Source organism: Lissotriton vulgaris, chromosome 2_1 (genome assembly GCF_964263255.1).
Source record: "Lissotriton vulgaris chromosome 2_1, aLisVul1.2, whole genome shotgun sequence".
Lineage (NCBI taxonomy): Eukaryota > Metazoa > Chordata > Amphibia > Caudata > Salamandridae > Lissotriton > Lissotriton vulgaris.
The window spans coordinates 1,943,233,693-1,943,252,638 of record NC_141687.1 but is presented as its reverse complement, the minus strand read 5'-3'; the positions used below and the strand labels follow the sequence as shown (position 1 = coordinate 1,943,252,638).

The 18,946-nt window shown below is 40.7% G+C and overlaps 1 protein-coding gene across 1 annotated transcript in view; it reads left to right on the top strand.

Annotated features, from left to right (window-relative positions):
- Window positions 1-18,946, top strand: part of LOC147733526 (apoptosis-enhancing nuclease-like) — an 86,665-nt gene that overhangs the window by 6,244 nt on the left and 61,475 nt on the right. The window contains exon 2 of the mRNA XM_086958123.1: window positions 16,892-17,713. Within this exon, the coding sequence (XP_086814249.1) occupies window positions 16,901-17,713 (813 nt within the window). The 5' untranslated portion in view covers window positions 16,892-16,900. The remainder of the gene's footprint in view (window positions 1-16,891; window positions 17,714-18,946) is intronic.

The window sequence follows — 18,946 nt, the reverse complement described above, 5'->3', positions numbered from 1 at the left end:
TAAGTTCATGTTGTGCAAATCATTATATTATCTCCAGGCCGTCAGTTGCCAAAATTTTCAGTGCTCAAACATCTAAAATAAAAACATGATTACAATTACATTCAGCAAAACTGTATTCAGATAAAATCATATTATTCATATAAATGAATTGCCAATTCTTCGCTGATATTCAAGCCATTTGGGGCAAGACTTTCCAAATCAACAATGTATTTCGACTCTAGTTTCCGTAGGGAGAGTTCTCGGTTCCCCCCTCTTACACCCAGATTGACACAATCAATCACAACCATTTGTACCTGATTTTCATCACTGTAATGGTTTTCAGTGAAATGGCGAGATACCGGATATTGCTTGTTATTATTTTTGATAGCTCGCAGGTGTTCTAACACACATTTTTTTGCTTCGTGTTTGGTACTACCAATGTACCATTTCTGGCATGGGCATATTAAAACATAAACACAGTGTGTAGTATTACATATGAGACTTTTCCTGATTTTGAATTCCCTGTTGAAATTGGGTACTTTCAGAGTGTCACAGTCTTTGCTATTTTTACAGGCTTTGCATTTTTTACAACACCTGAACCCAGCTGGCCTTAAGATATCATTAGCATTTTGTGATCGAACATGATTGTGACTCAATTCTCCCTGAGTGATCTACTTTTCTAAAAAGTAATTTGTGGATTACTGCTTAGATTCTTACTGAGGTGACTGTCCGTTAGTAGCACATGCCAGTGTTTTTTGAGAATATGCCGCAAAGCATTAGCCTGTCCGGAAAACGTGGTGATGAATCTGCTAGAGTTATCTTCTTTGTTCTACAATTTGGGGTATAGTAGGTCGTTCCTAGTTTTAGATTCTACCCTTAGTACAGCTTCTTTCATGATCTTCTTACTATATCCTCTTCCAAGGAACCTTTGACACATGGTCTTTTGCTCACTTTGAAAGAAAATCTCAGTGCTACAATTTCTTTTAGCACGGAGTAGCTCCCCATAGGGGATACTGCGTGCCAAGTTGGAAGGATGACTGCTGTTTGCATTTAGTATGCTATTGCCGGCTGTACTCTTCCGGAATAATTTGGAAGTCAGTTTATCATTTTTTACTTCTAAGAGGACATCTAAGAATTCAATAGAATTCCCACTGATATGGCTTGTGAACTGGAGATTTAGGTTGTTCACATTAAGTTTGTCAATAAAAGATTTGACTGAGTCCTCTGTCCCACACCAAATGAAAAAAATATAATTGATATAGCCAGGGGTGTGGAATTGTTTAAAAAATCTACTTGTCCAAGGTACAAAACTGTATAGAAATCTACTTGTCCTGCAAAAAAATCTACTTGCCTTACCTCTTTACTGAATCAATAAGATAGGCAGGCAAAAGTGTAAATTAGGTTGTAGGCCGTGCGTTTTAGACATTCAATACATTGAAGCTTCCATTTGGGAGAACAGTGTCAACAAAGGTTGCATATTCGAATCAGAAATTCCCAGTATAATGTACACCATGGTAATGTGTAAGTCAGTATTCCATATTTACAGGATAACATTTTTGCATAAGGAATTTACAAACAATATAAAACGCAGTCACTTATCGGCTAGAACCAAGCTGCTACCCACAATGTGTGTAAGATTCATGCAATGGTCAGGGGTGGATATGAATGTGATCTGTGATTATGTCTAGATTAGGGTGTCCTGCTCAGGAAAGCATGACATTTCTAGCTTTCCTGGGAAGGGTAGGAGACAATTTCTTTTTTCAGATTTCAGCCCCACTTAGATCAAAACATCATCTCTGAAAGTGTGTAAGGTTTTCATTTGGATGACTCAATCTTTGACACTGTGATACATAACTGGAAGTTTGGGGTGGGGAGGCACACTTAGACTTATGCTGTAGAAGTCTTACCAGCATTACACAGTCAGTCCTAGAAGCATTATTAGGGAATGAAGGGCCTTTTGCAGCTGCATGTGAAATAAATCAAATGCTTGAATCTTTACTGCACTATAGACGTCTATGTAAGCATCCCAAAGAAAGAATCTGCAGCAGCTCGAAAGTCCACTTCAATACTTGTTTGCTGGGCAGTATTATCTTCCACCAAGCCCAAGACTCAATTTGTTATACAGGCTCATAAAACAGTGGCAGACACTCCTTAAGGACACCATAAACTAACAGTTGACGTCAGGGGTGAATTACCCTGCCCCAGCTTGCTATATGGAACCAATACAAGGGTAGTTCATATACTGAACTGCACATTATCTAAAATAACATGTCAGATGACTTGCTTTTTAAATAAAGTATACAGTGGTGTAAGAGGAAACCCAGGAAAAACATGAGGAACGTATCTTGCAGGACAAATCTCCTAGCAAAAAGAACCAGGGGTCTATTAAAAAAAAAAAAGCCAGAAGTAAAAACAGTTTTGTTTTCAAAACATTCCCCTGTTTAGCTGTAGACTAGAGACTGACCTATCAAACTATGGAGGCATTTTGAGAGGGTGTGGGTGCAGACATCGTAGAGGTGACCACCCACAATAGTTTGTGAATCGTTTTTACTTTCAGAATGGAGAGCAGTAGGGAAGGACGTGGGGGGATGGTGGTTTTACATCAGGGGTTTGAGAGGGGACCGAGGTGAGCATCCAACTTGGAGCAAAAGAAAGAAGAGTAAACGTTGTCTAGAGATGTTTGAGGATTTGGATCCAAAAGGAAGAGAATGAATGCGACTTAGATGGGGAAAGAGATATAACATGAGGTTTAGACTGGGCACAAGACCAATGGCAGAAGGTTGAGACAGCAAGACAAAGACAAGTTGGACAGGGAATTCGAAAAATGACAGCGTGCTGAGATAGTAAACAAGAAAAGGAAGTGTCATTAACACAAGTTGATGTGGTTGGTGTGTAAAGTAGAGGAGGTTCCGTTGTTGGCATTTTGTGATTTCTGATATAAACTAAAGCACACAGCATAAGAACAATTTCACTTTCGTCTGCTGCCTCTTCGGAGAGGTTTGTAACATTAGCTCTTTCTGACTTTTCGCAGCTTTTAACTGGACATTCTACATGTAGTCTATTCCCTTGCTTTGCATGTGATTACTTTCCAATAGCATAAAAAACAATCCTTCCTCACTGCCTTTGGGTACACACCTTATCTCTATAGTGCCATTTCAAGCACTGCTCCCTTGCAAAGATCTAGCTGTAATATAGAATCCAGGGCATAGGCTAGAGAAAGCCAGCAGAACACAAAGGACAGACTTCTAGGCACAGAGAGGCATTTACAGCCTGAAAGCCACAAGTCTTGCTGTTGTGAAGCAACAGAGAGCCTCACCAACCTATCTACTCGAAGCAGGATTTATTTGGACACATTTACGTTAATATGTCCGCTTTACTCTGTACACTTTTAAGAAGTCCATTTCTATGTACTGCATAAACACAGTATCCAGCCATACATGCTCCTTTGTTTATTTACCCCTCCCAGTACATTTGAGGTAACCATTCCATACACCTGCCTTATCTTAGCGTGCAGTGCACCAGCTTCTTGTGGCTTATCAGCTTCCAAATGGGAGTGCTGAGCCTCTAACCTAGACTCACCCTCACTTAGCTACATTGTGTGATCCTCGGCAAGTGTTTTATTTTTCTGGTCCTCCATTTCCTAATCTTGCAAGATTAGCAGTGTTCACATAAAGGTTAACTCATTTTAATAAGAGCTACCTAACACTGCAGTAAATTGCTAAACAGCAACGGAGCACTGTTTTTAACCCTAACTTTAAAAGTGTTTGCTAGGGGTAGTAGGGACAAAAAGAGCTTTCAGAGACTTGCCTGTTATTGTTGTAAATTAGGTAAAATGTGGGACATTGGAACGCATGCGGGAACGCCTGTTGTCACTTAGACCAGAGCTACAGTCAGGGCCACTGGAATTATGCAGCAAGAGAGGACGAAATTATGTGGCAGGCTTGAGTATATTATGCAGCAAGAAAAGGCAAAGTATGTGACATAATTCGGCACATTTTGTAATAGTATTCATGTATTCTTTCATCATTTTCAAACTTGGTAACACCCTCTGGGAACTGGTTGCAACTCATTAGTATGAGGTGAACAACCAAATACAGCAATAATCAACAGAAAGGTGACCAGTCCGGCTTTACAAAGAGGCTTCCACTGCGCGGCAAAACGCAAAGTCGCATTTTTAGTAACTTTTTTATCGTTTGAGCTAGAAACACATTTTGCAGCAGATGATGGATTATGTGGCAAATACTGCGGACATTCGATCACAATTCCAGTGACCCTGGCTATAGTCATTGTGCGGGCCTGAGGTCGCATCATGTAGCAGATGCTAATGGATGGCATTTCTACTGACTTAAAGAAATCACCCCTAGTCTAGTGCCCCAGTGCTGCTTTAAAGTCATGCTTGGCGCTGCACAGAACAGCATATAAACCCTCTCAGTTTCATGTGTAAGATTTTGGTGACATCGTATCACAGACAGTAAGGTTTGGGCTCCAGATAATTCCAATACACTAAATACCACATAATTACTACCCATATAATTCACAGCACACCATGCCACATAATTCCACTACACAAATCCACTCCATTCCACACAATTCCACGCCACAAAATACAACAACTAACAATTCCAATCCAACTCAAAATACATACTCCGTATACATTTCAACAACCGTTTTGCCAGGCACGTTAACCTTAACCAAATACACTCTTCATACATCAACTTGCTGTAAGATTAACAGTGACAGGGCTGCTCCAATTCGCACTAAACTGCAACTGGAATACAGTGTAGCAATCCTGAATCCCTCACCCTCACACCCCGTCACACTCCCCCCATACCCCCGCATCCTCACACACCACCACTCACCCACCACCACTCACCCTCACACCCCACCACTCACCCTCACACCCCCTTACCCTCACACCCCCTCACCCTCACACCCCCTCACCCTCACACCCCCTCACCCTCACACCCCCTCACCTTCACACCCCCTCACCCTCACATCCCCTCACCCTCACATACCATCACTCACCGTCACACACCCTCATACACCCCCTCACCCTCATACCCCCCTCACCCTCATACCCCCTCACACCCCCTCAGTAACACCCCCTCACCCACCATCACTCACCATCACTCACCCTCACTCACCATCACTCACCCTCACACACCATCACTCACCCTCACACACCCTAACACACCCTCACTAGCATAGCATAACAAAGCATAGCATAGCATAACAAAACATAGCATAACATAACAAAACATAGCATAACATAACAAAACATAGCATAGCATAACATAACAAAACATAGCATAGCATAACATAAAAAAACATAGCATAGCATAAGATAACAAAACATAGCATAGCATAACAAAACACAGCATAGCATAACAAAAAAAGCATAGGATAGCAAAACATAGCATAGCATAACAAAACAAAGCATAGGATAGCAAAACAAAACCTAGCATAACAAAACACAACAAAGCATAGCATAACAAAGCATAGCATAACAAAGCATAACAAAACAAAGCATAGCAAAACATAGCATAACAAAACACAATACAACATAGCTTAGCATAACACAACACAGCATATCAAAACAAAGCTTAGTATAGCATAACAAAACAAAGCTTAGCGTAGCATATAAAAACATAGCATACCAAAGCATAGGATAGCATAACAAAGCAAAACAAAGCATAGGATGGCAAAACTAAACCTAGTATAGCAAAACAAAACATAACATAAGATAACAAAACATAGCAAACCACAACAAACCATAGCATAGCAAAACACAGCATAGCATAATAAAACACAACTAAATATAGCACAGAGTAACAAAACATAGTATCGCGTAACAAAGCATCGCATAGCAAAACATAGCATAGCCTTACAAAACACAGCATAGCATAACAAATCAAAGCATAGGGTAGCAGACATAGCATAGCATAACAAAACATAGGATAGCAAAACAAAACATAGCATAGTATACAGCATCATTCAGCACCACCACAGCATCACTCATTCAAATATGTTCTGTGTTTCAAGCTTTATTACAAATGTCACAAGAAATGTTAATATTTCACTTCTGTTCTTGAATTTTCATCACAATAAAATACACACGTTATTTTCAAAAGTTTAAGCTATTGCCATTATAAATTACAATCACTTTTATTTAAGTATTAATTATTTGAAAAAATGAAAAGCCATTGTTATTTGTAATATCAATACATCTAAGTCACGTAAATACAAAACATGTTGCATTACAAATGCTATAGGTGTCACATTCGCGAAAGTTATAACTATTGGCATTGTAAATGACAAAGCTATCAATTTTGCTATTTTAAAAACCACACATAAATAAAATAATTGTCATTTACAAGACCAATAGCTCCAACTTTTCTAATGCGAGACCTATCGCATTTCCAATGCTTGTTATTAAAAAAACGCACAACATCAGACCCTCATTCTGCTACTTTTTGCAAGTCACCGGTGCATCTGCACTCCGGTGAAAGATTCTCCAGATCAGCGGGAGTAAAAAGTGGTGTCTCCACGAATTCTAGAATATTAAAGAAGACTCGTCATATTTGGTCCTACTGTGTTTATCAACATGGTAACGGTTCACTTGGACATTTTCAATGAATCCCTTTAATTTTACCTTTAAAAATTAATCCCTTTAATTTTACCTTTAAAAATCCCTTTATTTTTACCTTTAAAAAAAAAAATGTCATCAGTTAATGGAGCGTGTAGGTGGGTTCAGTGTTGGTCCAATGTTGTTGCTCCCTATATGGTAAAGAAGGTTATAAGCAATGTTACCCCGATCTCCTACCAGAGTTTGTTGGCATCATAAGTATACTTATTTTATTAATTAATTAATTAATATATCACCTTACTCTGTTACAATGTATTTTAAACTGACCTCACTTTTAAGGTCTGACTTGGGTATCAGTCATATATGGTTAATGTTTTAAAAAACCGGAACACGTCTCTGTATCAGAAATGAAAAAATTTATTTTTAAGTCTCTCTTTACTCTAAAACGTCTACATTGATTATTGCAACAAGATGTTATCAAAGGATATGTCTCACCATGTGTAACACAAATAGCGGGTCTCGATTTATGCCGTCTACCTGGCAGCAGGATCGCGTTTTCGTGGCTAAATCTAATGTAAATCAATATGTAAGAATATATTTATGCACATGTATATTCTAGTTATCTACACTTGCAATCCCGTATAATGCCAATGTCCTACTCTGTTGTTATTTATATTAAAGCATGAACAGGGGCGGTCAATCCCTCCATCTATTTTTAAAAAAAAAACCCTAGTGAGACTGTGACATTGTCCGAGTATCTATCGCGGCAATGCCCCAGAATTGTATAGATGGCGTCGGAGCTCTATACTCTTGACACCAAAGCTACATAATCGAACTCCTATTTGATAAAAGAGGTTTCAATATTTCACACATGACTCAATGGGCCTCACCTTTTTATTCCGACGAAATACGCTACTCCTGGTACCTTTTCTCGACTGTGGTTCGTCTGTAAATGAACCACTTCGGTGTACCTTCATTTTTTTTTTATCCTACCTTGTGCGTCCTTTTGACGTTACGTAAGTGGATCAGTCACGTAGTTGCTCTTGTAAAAACTTTATTAACACACTTTAAGCATCTAAATATAGAGTTAGTCAATAGTAGTCGCCATTTTTAAATTACTCGTAATAACGAAAGCTATAGATGTAAACATGTTTTGTCTCTCACTTGCTAACACTGCCGGTCAGAACTGTAGTTTTAATCCCGTTCGGTGCGCCAACGTTACAGTAGGCATGTGCGGAGGACGGCCATGGGCCGTCCGGAACACGCCCATTCCATAAATCACCTGCACCGCGGCGGAGTTCGCGCCGCGGTCAACAAATTAATCAGGCTCTGATCTTTGTACATAAGAAATAATGATTTAATAATCTCTGTATAGTTTAATGTCGTGACTACTGCATATTCATACGTATAGCACAAATTAACAATTTCAAGTTATGACAATAGTATCATTAACAAATCTTAAATAACTTACTCAGGTTTTATTTTCTTATGTACAAATGTTATGAAAGTCGAGGTATACTTTTGAATCCTGTTGTGCACGTACTGATCAAACCAGAAATATCGCGCCATATTTAAATACCCAATGGCAACAGGTCGTTGGGAATAAATTATTGATTCTTATTATCTTATGTACAAAATACAAGGGTATGGCTTGCTGTTTTATTACAGTCTTGAATTTTACTTATGCTTTTGTTTTCCAGTCTACTGGTTTTATTCGAGTCACAATATAGTTTTGAGCACTATTGTGCCTATTCTTATTAAATTATTCCATTTTGTAGGATAATACTCTTGGCTTCATTTGAAGACAAGCAGCAACTACTTCATATGTCTCCCCTATTTTCTCTAATCCTTCTTGTAAGTTTGTGTACAAACAGAAGGGACTCTTAGTTCAGACCTATTCCTGCACATCTTTCAGAAGTTAGGTGTATATTTTATTCAAAATAATAATCATAGGGAGTATGTTGATGTTATATTACAGTCAGTGATTCATTCAACATTCCCTATTTCCTTATAGATAACTCAACTCGGTCTAAGAGGCAATTCACATCCAGTCCTCCTTGGTATTCAATCCATTTGATATTGTGTCTAAAGTGGAAATATACCTTTGCTCCCTGTTCTTCCTCTTAGTTTCTATATTTCCTCCTCACCTGGATGAAGGTTTTTTCTTAATAATAAACCAGTCAAACTCTGTATGTTTATGCTTCAGTACAGTGTAATGATCTACTAGAGGAGCGTTCAGCTTACTCGTTTTTAGAGCTGACCTGTGTTCCAACAATCGAAGTCTTAGTTCCCTACCTGTTTCGCCTACATATGCTACCTCGCATGGGCAGCGGAGAAGATACACCACATTGCTACTTGTAGTAAATGTCTTCTCCACTATTCTCCTCTGGATAGACTGTACTATGTTATCTGTGTTCCTCTGGCTCACAGTGCCTCTCTCTAGCTTACTGTGGCAGTTGGTCATCTCAGGCTGAGCTGCTAACAGCTGGCTCATGGTGGGGTCTTACTTCTGTACTTAATATCTTGGAAGGAACTTACAATAAAGAATCTTACCTACTCAGTGGATTGAGCATTTTTTCATTTACCACAACTTGGCGACGTTTTGAAGAGGATGAACCTACGTGTGAACTAAGGAAGCTTCTACATGAAAAGCAACTAAAGACATTTTGGAATTATACATAAGTAGTAAGGTAACAACCAGCTGACCCCACTAGTGTCCTCTTTCATCTTGGACAGCCTGCACCTGGGCGTTTGTTTGTGAATGAGTCAACTGCTTTGATGGGACTTATTGTCATCTTGCTGTCATCTGGATTTTCTCCAGCAACAAAAGCGTCTGAAACTCATCTGGCCTGATCAACCTTTTGTGTTTCTTCGACTTTTGAGCCTTGACAGTTCGCAGTATGGGCATGGTTGGGTGCCTACTTTCACGGATGTGCCCAGCGCTAGCAGTATCCTTCACAACACCTACCATCGGTGAGTGTTTCGTCAGTAAGTCAAGGACAACTCCTTGTGTTTGCGACATACTTTCACTTATCGCTCTGTAGCTGAGCTAATTTGCATTTTGGAAGAAATCGGACTACTTCTTACCGGTGCATGTGGGACATTCAGTCACCAACCGGCACCATTTGGTTTGCATTGGATGTCAGCAACGACGTTTGTGGAGTTTTAGAGGTTACTAACTTGTTTCGGTGCTCAGGATTTGCCAACAACTTACTTTTGTGTAAACACCGACAGACACCCCTAGTGAGCCTTTCTGGAGTGTGCAGAGGTAAAGGGGCTATTACGCTGATTTGTTGTAAATGCAGCGCAACTTCGTCGTCCTTTGAAATTCTTACCTCATTGAACGCTGTTGACGGTTGGCCGACGGTTGGTCTGCAGTGATCTTCTATGTTCCTCTGCTACCGTCCGAATGATGACGTCTTTGGAATGTTCGTGGGAGTTAGCGACGATCTTCATGTCCTAATTCTTTCCTCTGGTGACGTTTTTCTACTTTGACACGTCAAGGGCATCATCAAGCTGTCTCTGCCTGGTAAACACTTTGCTCTTGACGTCTTCGCCGTGAACCGTCCGGCAGAGGCGTAACAGCGTGCCGCCATTTTGGATCGTGCCTGTGCTGGTGCTGTTCCAGTTATGTCTACGAGGCTGTTTGCTGATTGCGACTTTGACAGAGGCATTCTTGTGGAGTTCCGCCTCTGGTGTAACGATCGTAACTGTCTTCTGTAACAGCCTTTGTGCACCGGGCTGAACAAAGGTGGGACCCGAGTTTAGAGTTTCCAAGACCAGCACCATGAACAACATTGCGGAAGTCATCTCTTCTTGCGGACTCCATCAGGCACAAGGATAGCGTACACAATAGTGAATGGTTCCCGAAATCAAGTACCTATTGCACTCAAGACCTCGGGTGAGAGATCGCTCACCGGAGCTCACCTTATTTGTTATCTACTCTTGTAGTTCATATCTCGCTGCATGTTTTCTGTTTGTCAACACCTTGCTGTATGCTTGGAGTGTGCCGATGCATTGGTTCGTGTTGAACCATACTGTTTATTTCTGTGTGTAATGGCTACTTTCTTTTTGTTTTGTCTGTAAGGGGTGGGTGCACCCATTGAGTGTAAGTTTGAGAGGAGCTTTACAATTTCATTGTTATTACAATGCCTGCTTTCTTTTCGTTTGTGAGTTAGGGCTGGGGGCACACAGTGTTTGTTGTTGACACTTTGGAGGGCTGTTAGTGTAATAGTACTCTGTATTTCTCTTTAGTCGAGGTGTTGTTTTAAGGGTCAGTACTCTTAGGTCATTGTTGTCCTGGAGTACCCTATTTAGGGTAGGTTTTCTGCATGTGGGTAGTCAATGCCCATGTTTCTGTCCTAGGGTCATGTAAAACCTTATGGTGGACCCTATCTAGGGGATGTTGGTGTGAGTTTCAAGGGTGAGTATTCTGATTTGTACTCTTATTGGGTGAGGTTGTGTTTTTGTGGGTAGTCAATGCCCCATTTCAGTTCCCAGGTTTACTATCCTGCGGTGTACCCTACTTAGGGGAGGTGGTGTATTTGTGGGTAGTCAGTGCCCATTTCAGTTCCCAGGTTTACTATCCTGCGGTGTACCCTACTTAGGGGAGGTCGTGTATTTGTGGGTAGTCAGTGCCCATTTCAGTTCCCAGGTTTACTATCCTGCGGTGTACCCTCCTTAGGGGAGGTGGTGTATTTGTGGGTAGTAAGTGCTCATTTCAGTTCCCAGGTTTACTATCCTGCGGTGTACCCTCCTTAGAGGAGGTGGTGTATTTGTGGGTAGTCAATGCCCCATTCCAGTTCCCAGGTTTACTATTCTGCGGTGTACCCTCCTTAGGGGAGGTGGTGTATTTGTGGGTAGTCAATGCCCCATTCCAGTTCCCAGGTTTACTATCCTGCGGTGTACCCTCCTATGGGGATGTGGTGTATTTGGGGGTAGTCAATGCCCCGTTTCTGTTCCCTGGTTGACTATCCTGTGGTGTACTCTACTTAGGGGAGGTTGTGTTTTTAAAGGGTTAGTACCCTGTGTTGTTCCCTTTTTTTTGGTGGAGATTGTTAAACGTCGTTTCTTTTTGACACTCTGCTTCTGCCAAAGTCTACCTGCCTGAGATTCGTGGCCAAGGGTTTCATGTTGGTGGGACTTTGTGAGGAGTTTTATCATATTTTCCTCTGTCAGCATGTTTTTGTCAGGGGAGCTTGTTTAGGGTCTGTGTCTACGCTCGCCTTTGTTTATCAGGGTATTTACTCTCTGGTGTACCCTTTTGTGAGCTTGACCACCTTTCTTTGCTACTTTGGTTCTCTCATCTAAACCATGCTTTTACCCTAAGGGAAGGGGATGTGGCATATAGTAGCATTTTGGTTTTTTTTGTTCTTTTAAAATTTAGCTTGTTTTTGTTTTTCTGCTCATGCTAAAGATATCTAATGCATACTTGTTGCTTTTTATGGTGTTTTGCCAATGGTTTCTTTATTCTGTCCTTACCCCATAAGGGAAGAGGGTGTGTAGTAAATGTCTTCTCCACTGTTCTCCTCCGGATAGACTGTACTATGTTATCTGTGACATCATAGAATGCCTGGGTGTCCCTCTGGCTCACAGTGCCTCTCTCTAACTTACTGTGGCAGTTGGTCATCTCAAGCTGAGCTGCTAACAGCTGGCCCCTGGTTGGGTCTTACTTCTGTACTTAATATCTTGAAGGAACTTACAATAAAGAATCTTAACTACTCAGTGGATTGAGCATTTTTCATTTACCACACTACTACTACAGTTATTCAAGCCTGTAGATGTAATTGTATAACCATTATAGGTGAATGTTTTTGTCACAATACAGTTATCACATTTGGAGCAGTTTCCACATTTATTGTTACCAAGTGCTCTGCCTCCTTGGAGGGTGCTCTGTCTCATGGGGCCAACTTCCCTGTAGGTATGGACTAGGCTTTTACGTATGTTGTCATTGCGCTTGAAGGCGAATAAGGGTTTCGGCAATTTCACCTCATTTCCTTCATTCAAAATGCTCCAATTGGAGTTTATCATTTTTTTTAGTCTATTACTTTATTGGAGAATTGACTTACAAATACAAATTTATTCTCTGTGTTCTTTCCTTTTTCCTACTGTCATTTGGATCAGGATTCAGCATGCTGTCTAGATTGTAGAAACAGGCACGTTCAAACGCATGTTAAATAAATTTTTTCGGATTTCCGCTATCCACTCATTTATTTTTCAAGGATTCAGACTGTTTGTAAAAATAATCAAGAGTTGAACAGATCCTCCTCAATCGAAGGAACTGTCCAAAAGGAATATTATCTCGTTGGAATTGTGGGTGATCACTCCTGTAATGGAGCAGTACGTTTTCATCCGTGGGCTTGGTGAAAAGTTTTACTTCAAGTGATCCCTGAATGTTTTTAATTGTTATATCCAGATAATGGACTGAGCTGTTATTGTAGTCTGCCATGAATTTAAGGTTAGGATCACCCAGGTTCAACAATTCCAGAAACTGCATCAAGGTTGATTCCTCCCCTTCCCAGATAAAGAAGATATCTTCAATAAAGCGCGTCACATCAAGATGTTTTCGAAGAAGGGCGCCACCTCATTGAAGATGTGCCTGTCCTCAAAAAATTCCAACATATAGGTATGCTAAGCTGGGAGCACAGGTTGCTCCCATACTAGACCCTTTACACTGAAGGTTCAAGTCTTCCTTAAATAAAATATGTTGTTTTTAAGTCCTAAGGTGATGCACTCCATAATGAACTCCTTACTAGCACCTCTAAGATCATCTTCACGTAAGGTATCCTAGATGACCTTGATTGTGTCATCCTGGGGGATATTCGTATACAATGCCTCTGTCGAGGGTAACCAAAATCTGATTACAGGCATTGAAAGGGTCCCCCTTGATCATAGAGATGTTAGCTGAATCCAGAACATACGATCTCTGTTTGTGAACTAAAGTTTTTTTTTTACGTATCGGCATGTTAACTAATGTGTTCTAGTAGAGATCCTATAAGCTAATGATAGGACTCATAGGTGGATTTTGCTTGTGCTTGTGTATCTTGGGGAGTCCATACATCGCTGGGATTGTGGCATTCTTGTGGATTAGGAATTTGTATTCTGCCTGACATATATCCAGCCCTTCTCCATTGCTCCTTTGGTAACCCTCTCTACATGACTATTTAGTTTCTCCATTCTTGATTTTGGACTCTGACATAATGTTCTCTAACATCCAGTAGTGCCAGCATTCTTTTGTCAGAGGCCTCAGTGTTGAAGACCACAAACCCTCCACCCTTGTCCGTGGGTTTGATAATCAAACTGAAGTCATTTTTTAATGAAGTCATGGCTATCCTATGATCTTTGGACATGTTATTCACATCTGGTGTGCCTCTGTGATTTTTCTTACTTTAGTTTCCACAACACGTTAAAAAATTTCTACGTTTTTGCACACCGGGTAATAGCCGGCCTAAAGGAAGATTTATCCTTCAAACCCGAGATTTTCTGGCCCAGTGTACTCCTTGTCTTCAAAAAATCAATAGAGTCTAACTTTACGGAAAAAAGCTTTCAAATCTTTTTCTAATGTGGCTGTTTGAGCGAATTTAAACCCTTTGGTGCGATTTTTCCTGCTTTGTATTGTCTGGTTCGATCAGTATGTGGACAACAGGATTGAAAAGCATACCAAGTGTGTGCTTCACTGTATAAATGAAGCACTTGTAAGGAAATAGACAAGGTGTGCGTATCACCGGGGTGAACGCTCTCTTCAGGTTACAATAAATGACGTTTCATAGTAATGATTCCTAAGGTATGCATGTCACCGTGGTGAACGCATGAGTAATAACTTTCAAAAACAGGTGTGCATCTCACTGCCGTCGAAGAGGTATGCTGAAATGCCTCAGATTTTCATTTCCTCCACAAATCCAGCCTCTGTAATAAAGAAACGCACTGAGCAATGGCAGTGCATGCACTTCCAATATGGTGTCGATTTAAAAAAAAAAAAATAAAAAAAAATAAAAAAAAACAGGAACGTCACCCCTCCTTACCCTTGCACTGATGCTCCGATACACTGCACATGAGATGGGTGCTGAGGGATATGCGATGATGTTAAGTCCATGGTTGGTCATTAACAACTTCTCCGGGCCAATAGAAACCGTGTCGAAATCTTTGTAGATGTCTTTCAACTGACTGTAAAACCCTCAGCCAGAATTCGGGACCCTCCTGTCTTCCTGACAGTCATTTATTGACCATCGGCTGCGAATCTCTTGCCAATTGTATTTACGTTATTAAACATCCAAAAAGTCTCTGGCCTCTCCCTCTAGGTTCCTCCAAGTTCCTCTAGCTCATCGCCAAATATGTTGTGGTATAAATTACTGCACACATTCTACCACATTAACTTACCATAAGGGCCAATTAGAAGTGATTATTTGCAGTTGACTGGACCTATAAGCGGTTTCACATGGACTGCAATGGAGCAGATGCAAGGTAGGCCATACAAGCTGTACCGTTAACCTTTCTATCCTACTGACTTAATATAATAGTTGGAGCTTCAAGTCTTCCAGCAATGCAAGAAACTGACATGGGTCCTACGGAGACAGATATGTCCTCATCAAGTTCCTTCAGAATCCTTTGCGTTTGGTGCCAAAACCTCGCAGCAGAATAAAGTAGGATTCCGTAGTTGCTAAGTCCAACTTTTGGTTCGAGATGATTTGCCAGCTTATTATTTGCTATCAGATGTAGTTATTTTTTTTGTTCTTGAAATCCACCAGCAGGCCATTGCTAGAAGCTGTAGTCTGGCAAGGCTCCACATGCCCAGATATCTCACCGAGAGGTAGCGGAGACGCCTTTTTCTGTGTGGTTAAAAGCTTGGGGTTAACCTGGGTGTCATGCGTAAGAAGGGTGCACCCTCCCTAGAGTGGTCTCTTCGCCTTACACTAGACCTCTGGAGATGTAAACAAATTATTGCGCCCCAGACTTTTTTAACTGCTGGGATAATTCCTCCTTGTCATTCCTGCAGCCCTCGTATGCTCCGTGTGGGTTTCTAGGCAGGAGGCTTCTCTCCAGCAACGGTTCTTGCATGGTCCAATTTACAGTTATCAACTGGCCGTGCTTGGAGCCGAGACTTGAAGCTAACCAGTAGGCCTTTTAGAGTTGAGAGCAGTTCCAGTCCCTGGGTGCCAGCACAAGTCCTTGGATCTTATTTCTTCCACTTTTAGGCAGCTGTCTTTCCTCAAGATATTTTCTTCTGAAATCCAGAAATATTCTAAGGAGTTGCTGGTGAGGTGCTAACCTTATCCCTTGGACTAGTCAGTGGTTGGAGAATTCCCACATGAAATCCTGGCTACTTTCTCGAATAATTAGCACTCTTTTTCAGCGTTCAAAGTAACTTTCTCCTCTGTAAATATTGTGTATCTTTACTCAAATATGTGATTTGTCCTAAATGTGCTTGAGATGTTTTTCTAACTGGTTATCTCTTTTGCCCTGGTGTCGCTTCATTGAAACCTTTGTATGATAATTTGTATCCAACCCTTTTCTAATACTGCTTTTGGTTTCATTAATGCAAAGCAGACCAAATATATTGCATGAACAAAACGTAAGTAAAGTGGGCTACTCCTACAAAATCTAAGGAAGGCAGAGACCCAAATGTTTACTGCACTTTATCTCAATAAAAAAAGGAATTTCAAATGAATGTGGATTCTATCATATATTTTTCAGCAATGTTTTACAGTGTAGTATGTGGACAGGGTTTGAGATGGAATATTAGGCGTCACCCATGCTACCCTGATAAGATGAGGGATTTTGGATGGTTGTGTGTTCCATGGAGGGACAGCTGTTCTGCCTTTCGCTTTGCCCTTCATACTCTTTCCTTTTCTTTTTCTAACGAGACCCTCATGGCACACTGTATATGTCAGCGAGAAAATAAGTTCTGTAGTGGGAGCAACTGCTTGTTGGCCATATTTACCAGGCAGTTTAAAGTGTTTTTTCTGTCGCACTAGATGCTAGGTATTTCAACCTCCGCTCTAGCTAGCGAGAGACATCATAAGCGGGATTTGTATTTGTTTTTGTAATGGACGATTTCCTTTATGACTTTACCACAAATTGTTTGCCCACCGTAGAAGAGATGTTATCTCGAAAATGCTCTTGAGCTCTGATGCTGTCTTTAGGATTTTCTCGAAATATTTTGTTTTAGTGCTTAGTTACATCTGCATCTTACGTTAAGCAAGTCCTGTTTGTCAAGTTTCTCATTTTGCCTCCACTTGAAATGTTGTCATGCAATCCTCTATAAACCAGTAGTATGGGCACGTTTTAGCTGATTCTTTAACTGTTCATATTATCTTTTTGCTTTTATAGGTTTTTGGAATGCGATTTGATTCTGTCGCCAGTAAAATGCCATCGGAGTTCAGCACCTTGCAGCAACGTAGGACGTCTGGGGGTTGCAAGTTGGAAAAGGAAGGACCTTCCAAACGCTTGAATGGGCATTGTAGCCCTTCATTATTACAGAAATCCTATGAAGGAGCCAACACGATACTTCCGGATATTAGTACTAGTCCAAAAAGGAAAAAAAGGAAGACTCGAAAACATCTACGAGTTTTGGGTCGCAGAGCTCTTTTGGAACAAAGTAGCCAGCCAAAGCTAAAAAAGGAATTTGTAGGAATCATTCAGTCTGTACTTGTAGCAAAGATCAGCAGATCTGCCACAATGGAGCAAGAGAGCTGGTGCAGTCAGTCGAACTGTCAGCGTCCTAATGTTTCCAGATCATCCAATCTGTTGGATGATAAGCACCATCTGAAGCTTAACAAACTCAAGAAGACTTTGTCTGATTCTCTGCCGGTCTCTTGTAATAGACCAGATGTGCAGGGCCCATCTATACATGAATATGATAGTGGGTCCTCTATGCCAAGCAGGTCAGTTCCCAGCAGACCTTCCTCTCCATGCCCACTTTGGATGTCACCAGGAAAGTGCGTAGCAATTGACTGTGAGATGGTTGGCACTGGCCCAGGAGGTAAAGTTAGTGAACTTGCACGATGCAGTGTAGTAAACTATGTAGGTGATGTCATATATGACAAATATGTAAAGCCAGAGCTACCAGTTTTTGACTACAGAACACGCTGGAGTGGCATTACTCGGCAACATTTGACAGGCGCCATTCCCTTTAAAGTTGCACAGAAAGAGGTACGTTTTAGTCTCTGTAATACATAATTTATATTACTAACTAGGTCGTGTTATTTGACTTTTTTGGTCTATCCCATTTACGTTTCAATTTCTTTCTAAGTGTTCATAGTTGTTTTTGAAGTATTAGCCATGTACCATTATATCTGCATGTTGACCTGTACGTTTCCATTTAAAACATTTTTTTTTTTACTTTAATGTTTTCATCTTGAAATTCGTGCAAGCGTTATTCATAAATCCATATCTTTAAGGCAAGTAAGGTATTGTCTGTGTTTAAAAATGCATGCATGAAATTAAATAACAACAATAAGCAAGGTCCGTCACCAAAATTTGACTTCCAATTACCAACTTGTGATACATTTACGATCACCACATGGGCGAATTTAGTCAAGTAGTTTTTATCATGGTTTTATATTTATGATATGAGAAATAGGTACACTTCCCTCCAATGTAAGTAACGAGCTTTCAATCAATATTATAGTTTATGAATTTACAGTCACAACATCTCCGTGTGAAGCCCTTCATTATATCATACATTTGTCTAAAACTGTCACTGTAAATATCACAGACAAAGCCCCCATATGGCTTTAGGCTAATTCTAGATGGGTTAAATCAGACTGAAGTGGTCAGCTTCATCATAGCAGGATGTGTCGTCCTGCAACCAGGGGTCTTCTTTGGGTGTGGATCTTTTAGACCATGTTATTGCCCCTTTCCATTTAGCCATTCATAGTAGCAGAACAACAAGCCTTCTGATGGATGATCTCTACATCTCTGAAGTGCAGTTGAGAGGAGTGTTCTAAAGGAATTTCGATTATATCTTGAGTAATACATTTCTTCTTGCCCCAAAACAAAGCCACCAAATGCCATTCCCAGTCCGGGTGCTTTAACTCCCCCCCCCCCCCCCCCCCCCTTCCTTGAAGCAGCATCTACATTCTGCACCAGCAGCGGGGTCCCTCCTGCTTTATGTGTGTTTGTAAAGTGCACTATTACCCATATGTGTATCTTGTAACTGAGCAGGTGTGTGTGCCTTGCCCTGTCTAGGGTAAGTTGGTTAACTAAAAAGCCAAGTCTTCAGCTTCTTGCGGAATATTAAGAAGATGTTGTTCCACGCTTTAAGAGTGATGTAATGAACATCCGTCCTCCTGACCTGAATCGGTGTATGTGTGGAATATGTGCGAGTAGGATTTCTGTTAAGGTGTCTCTGTGATTGGTGGAAGGAGATATGACTTTTCTGGT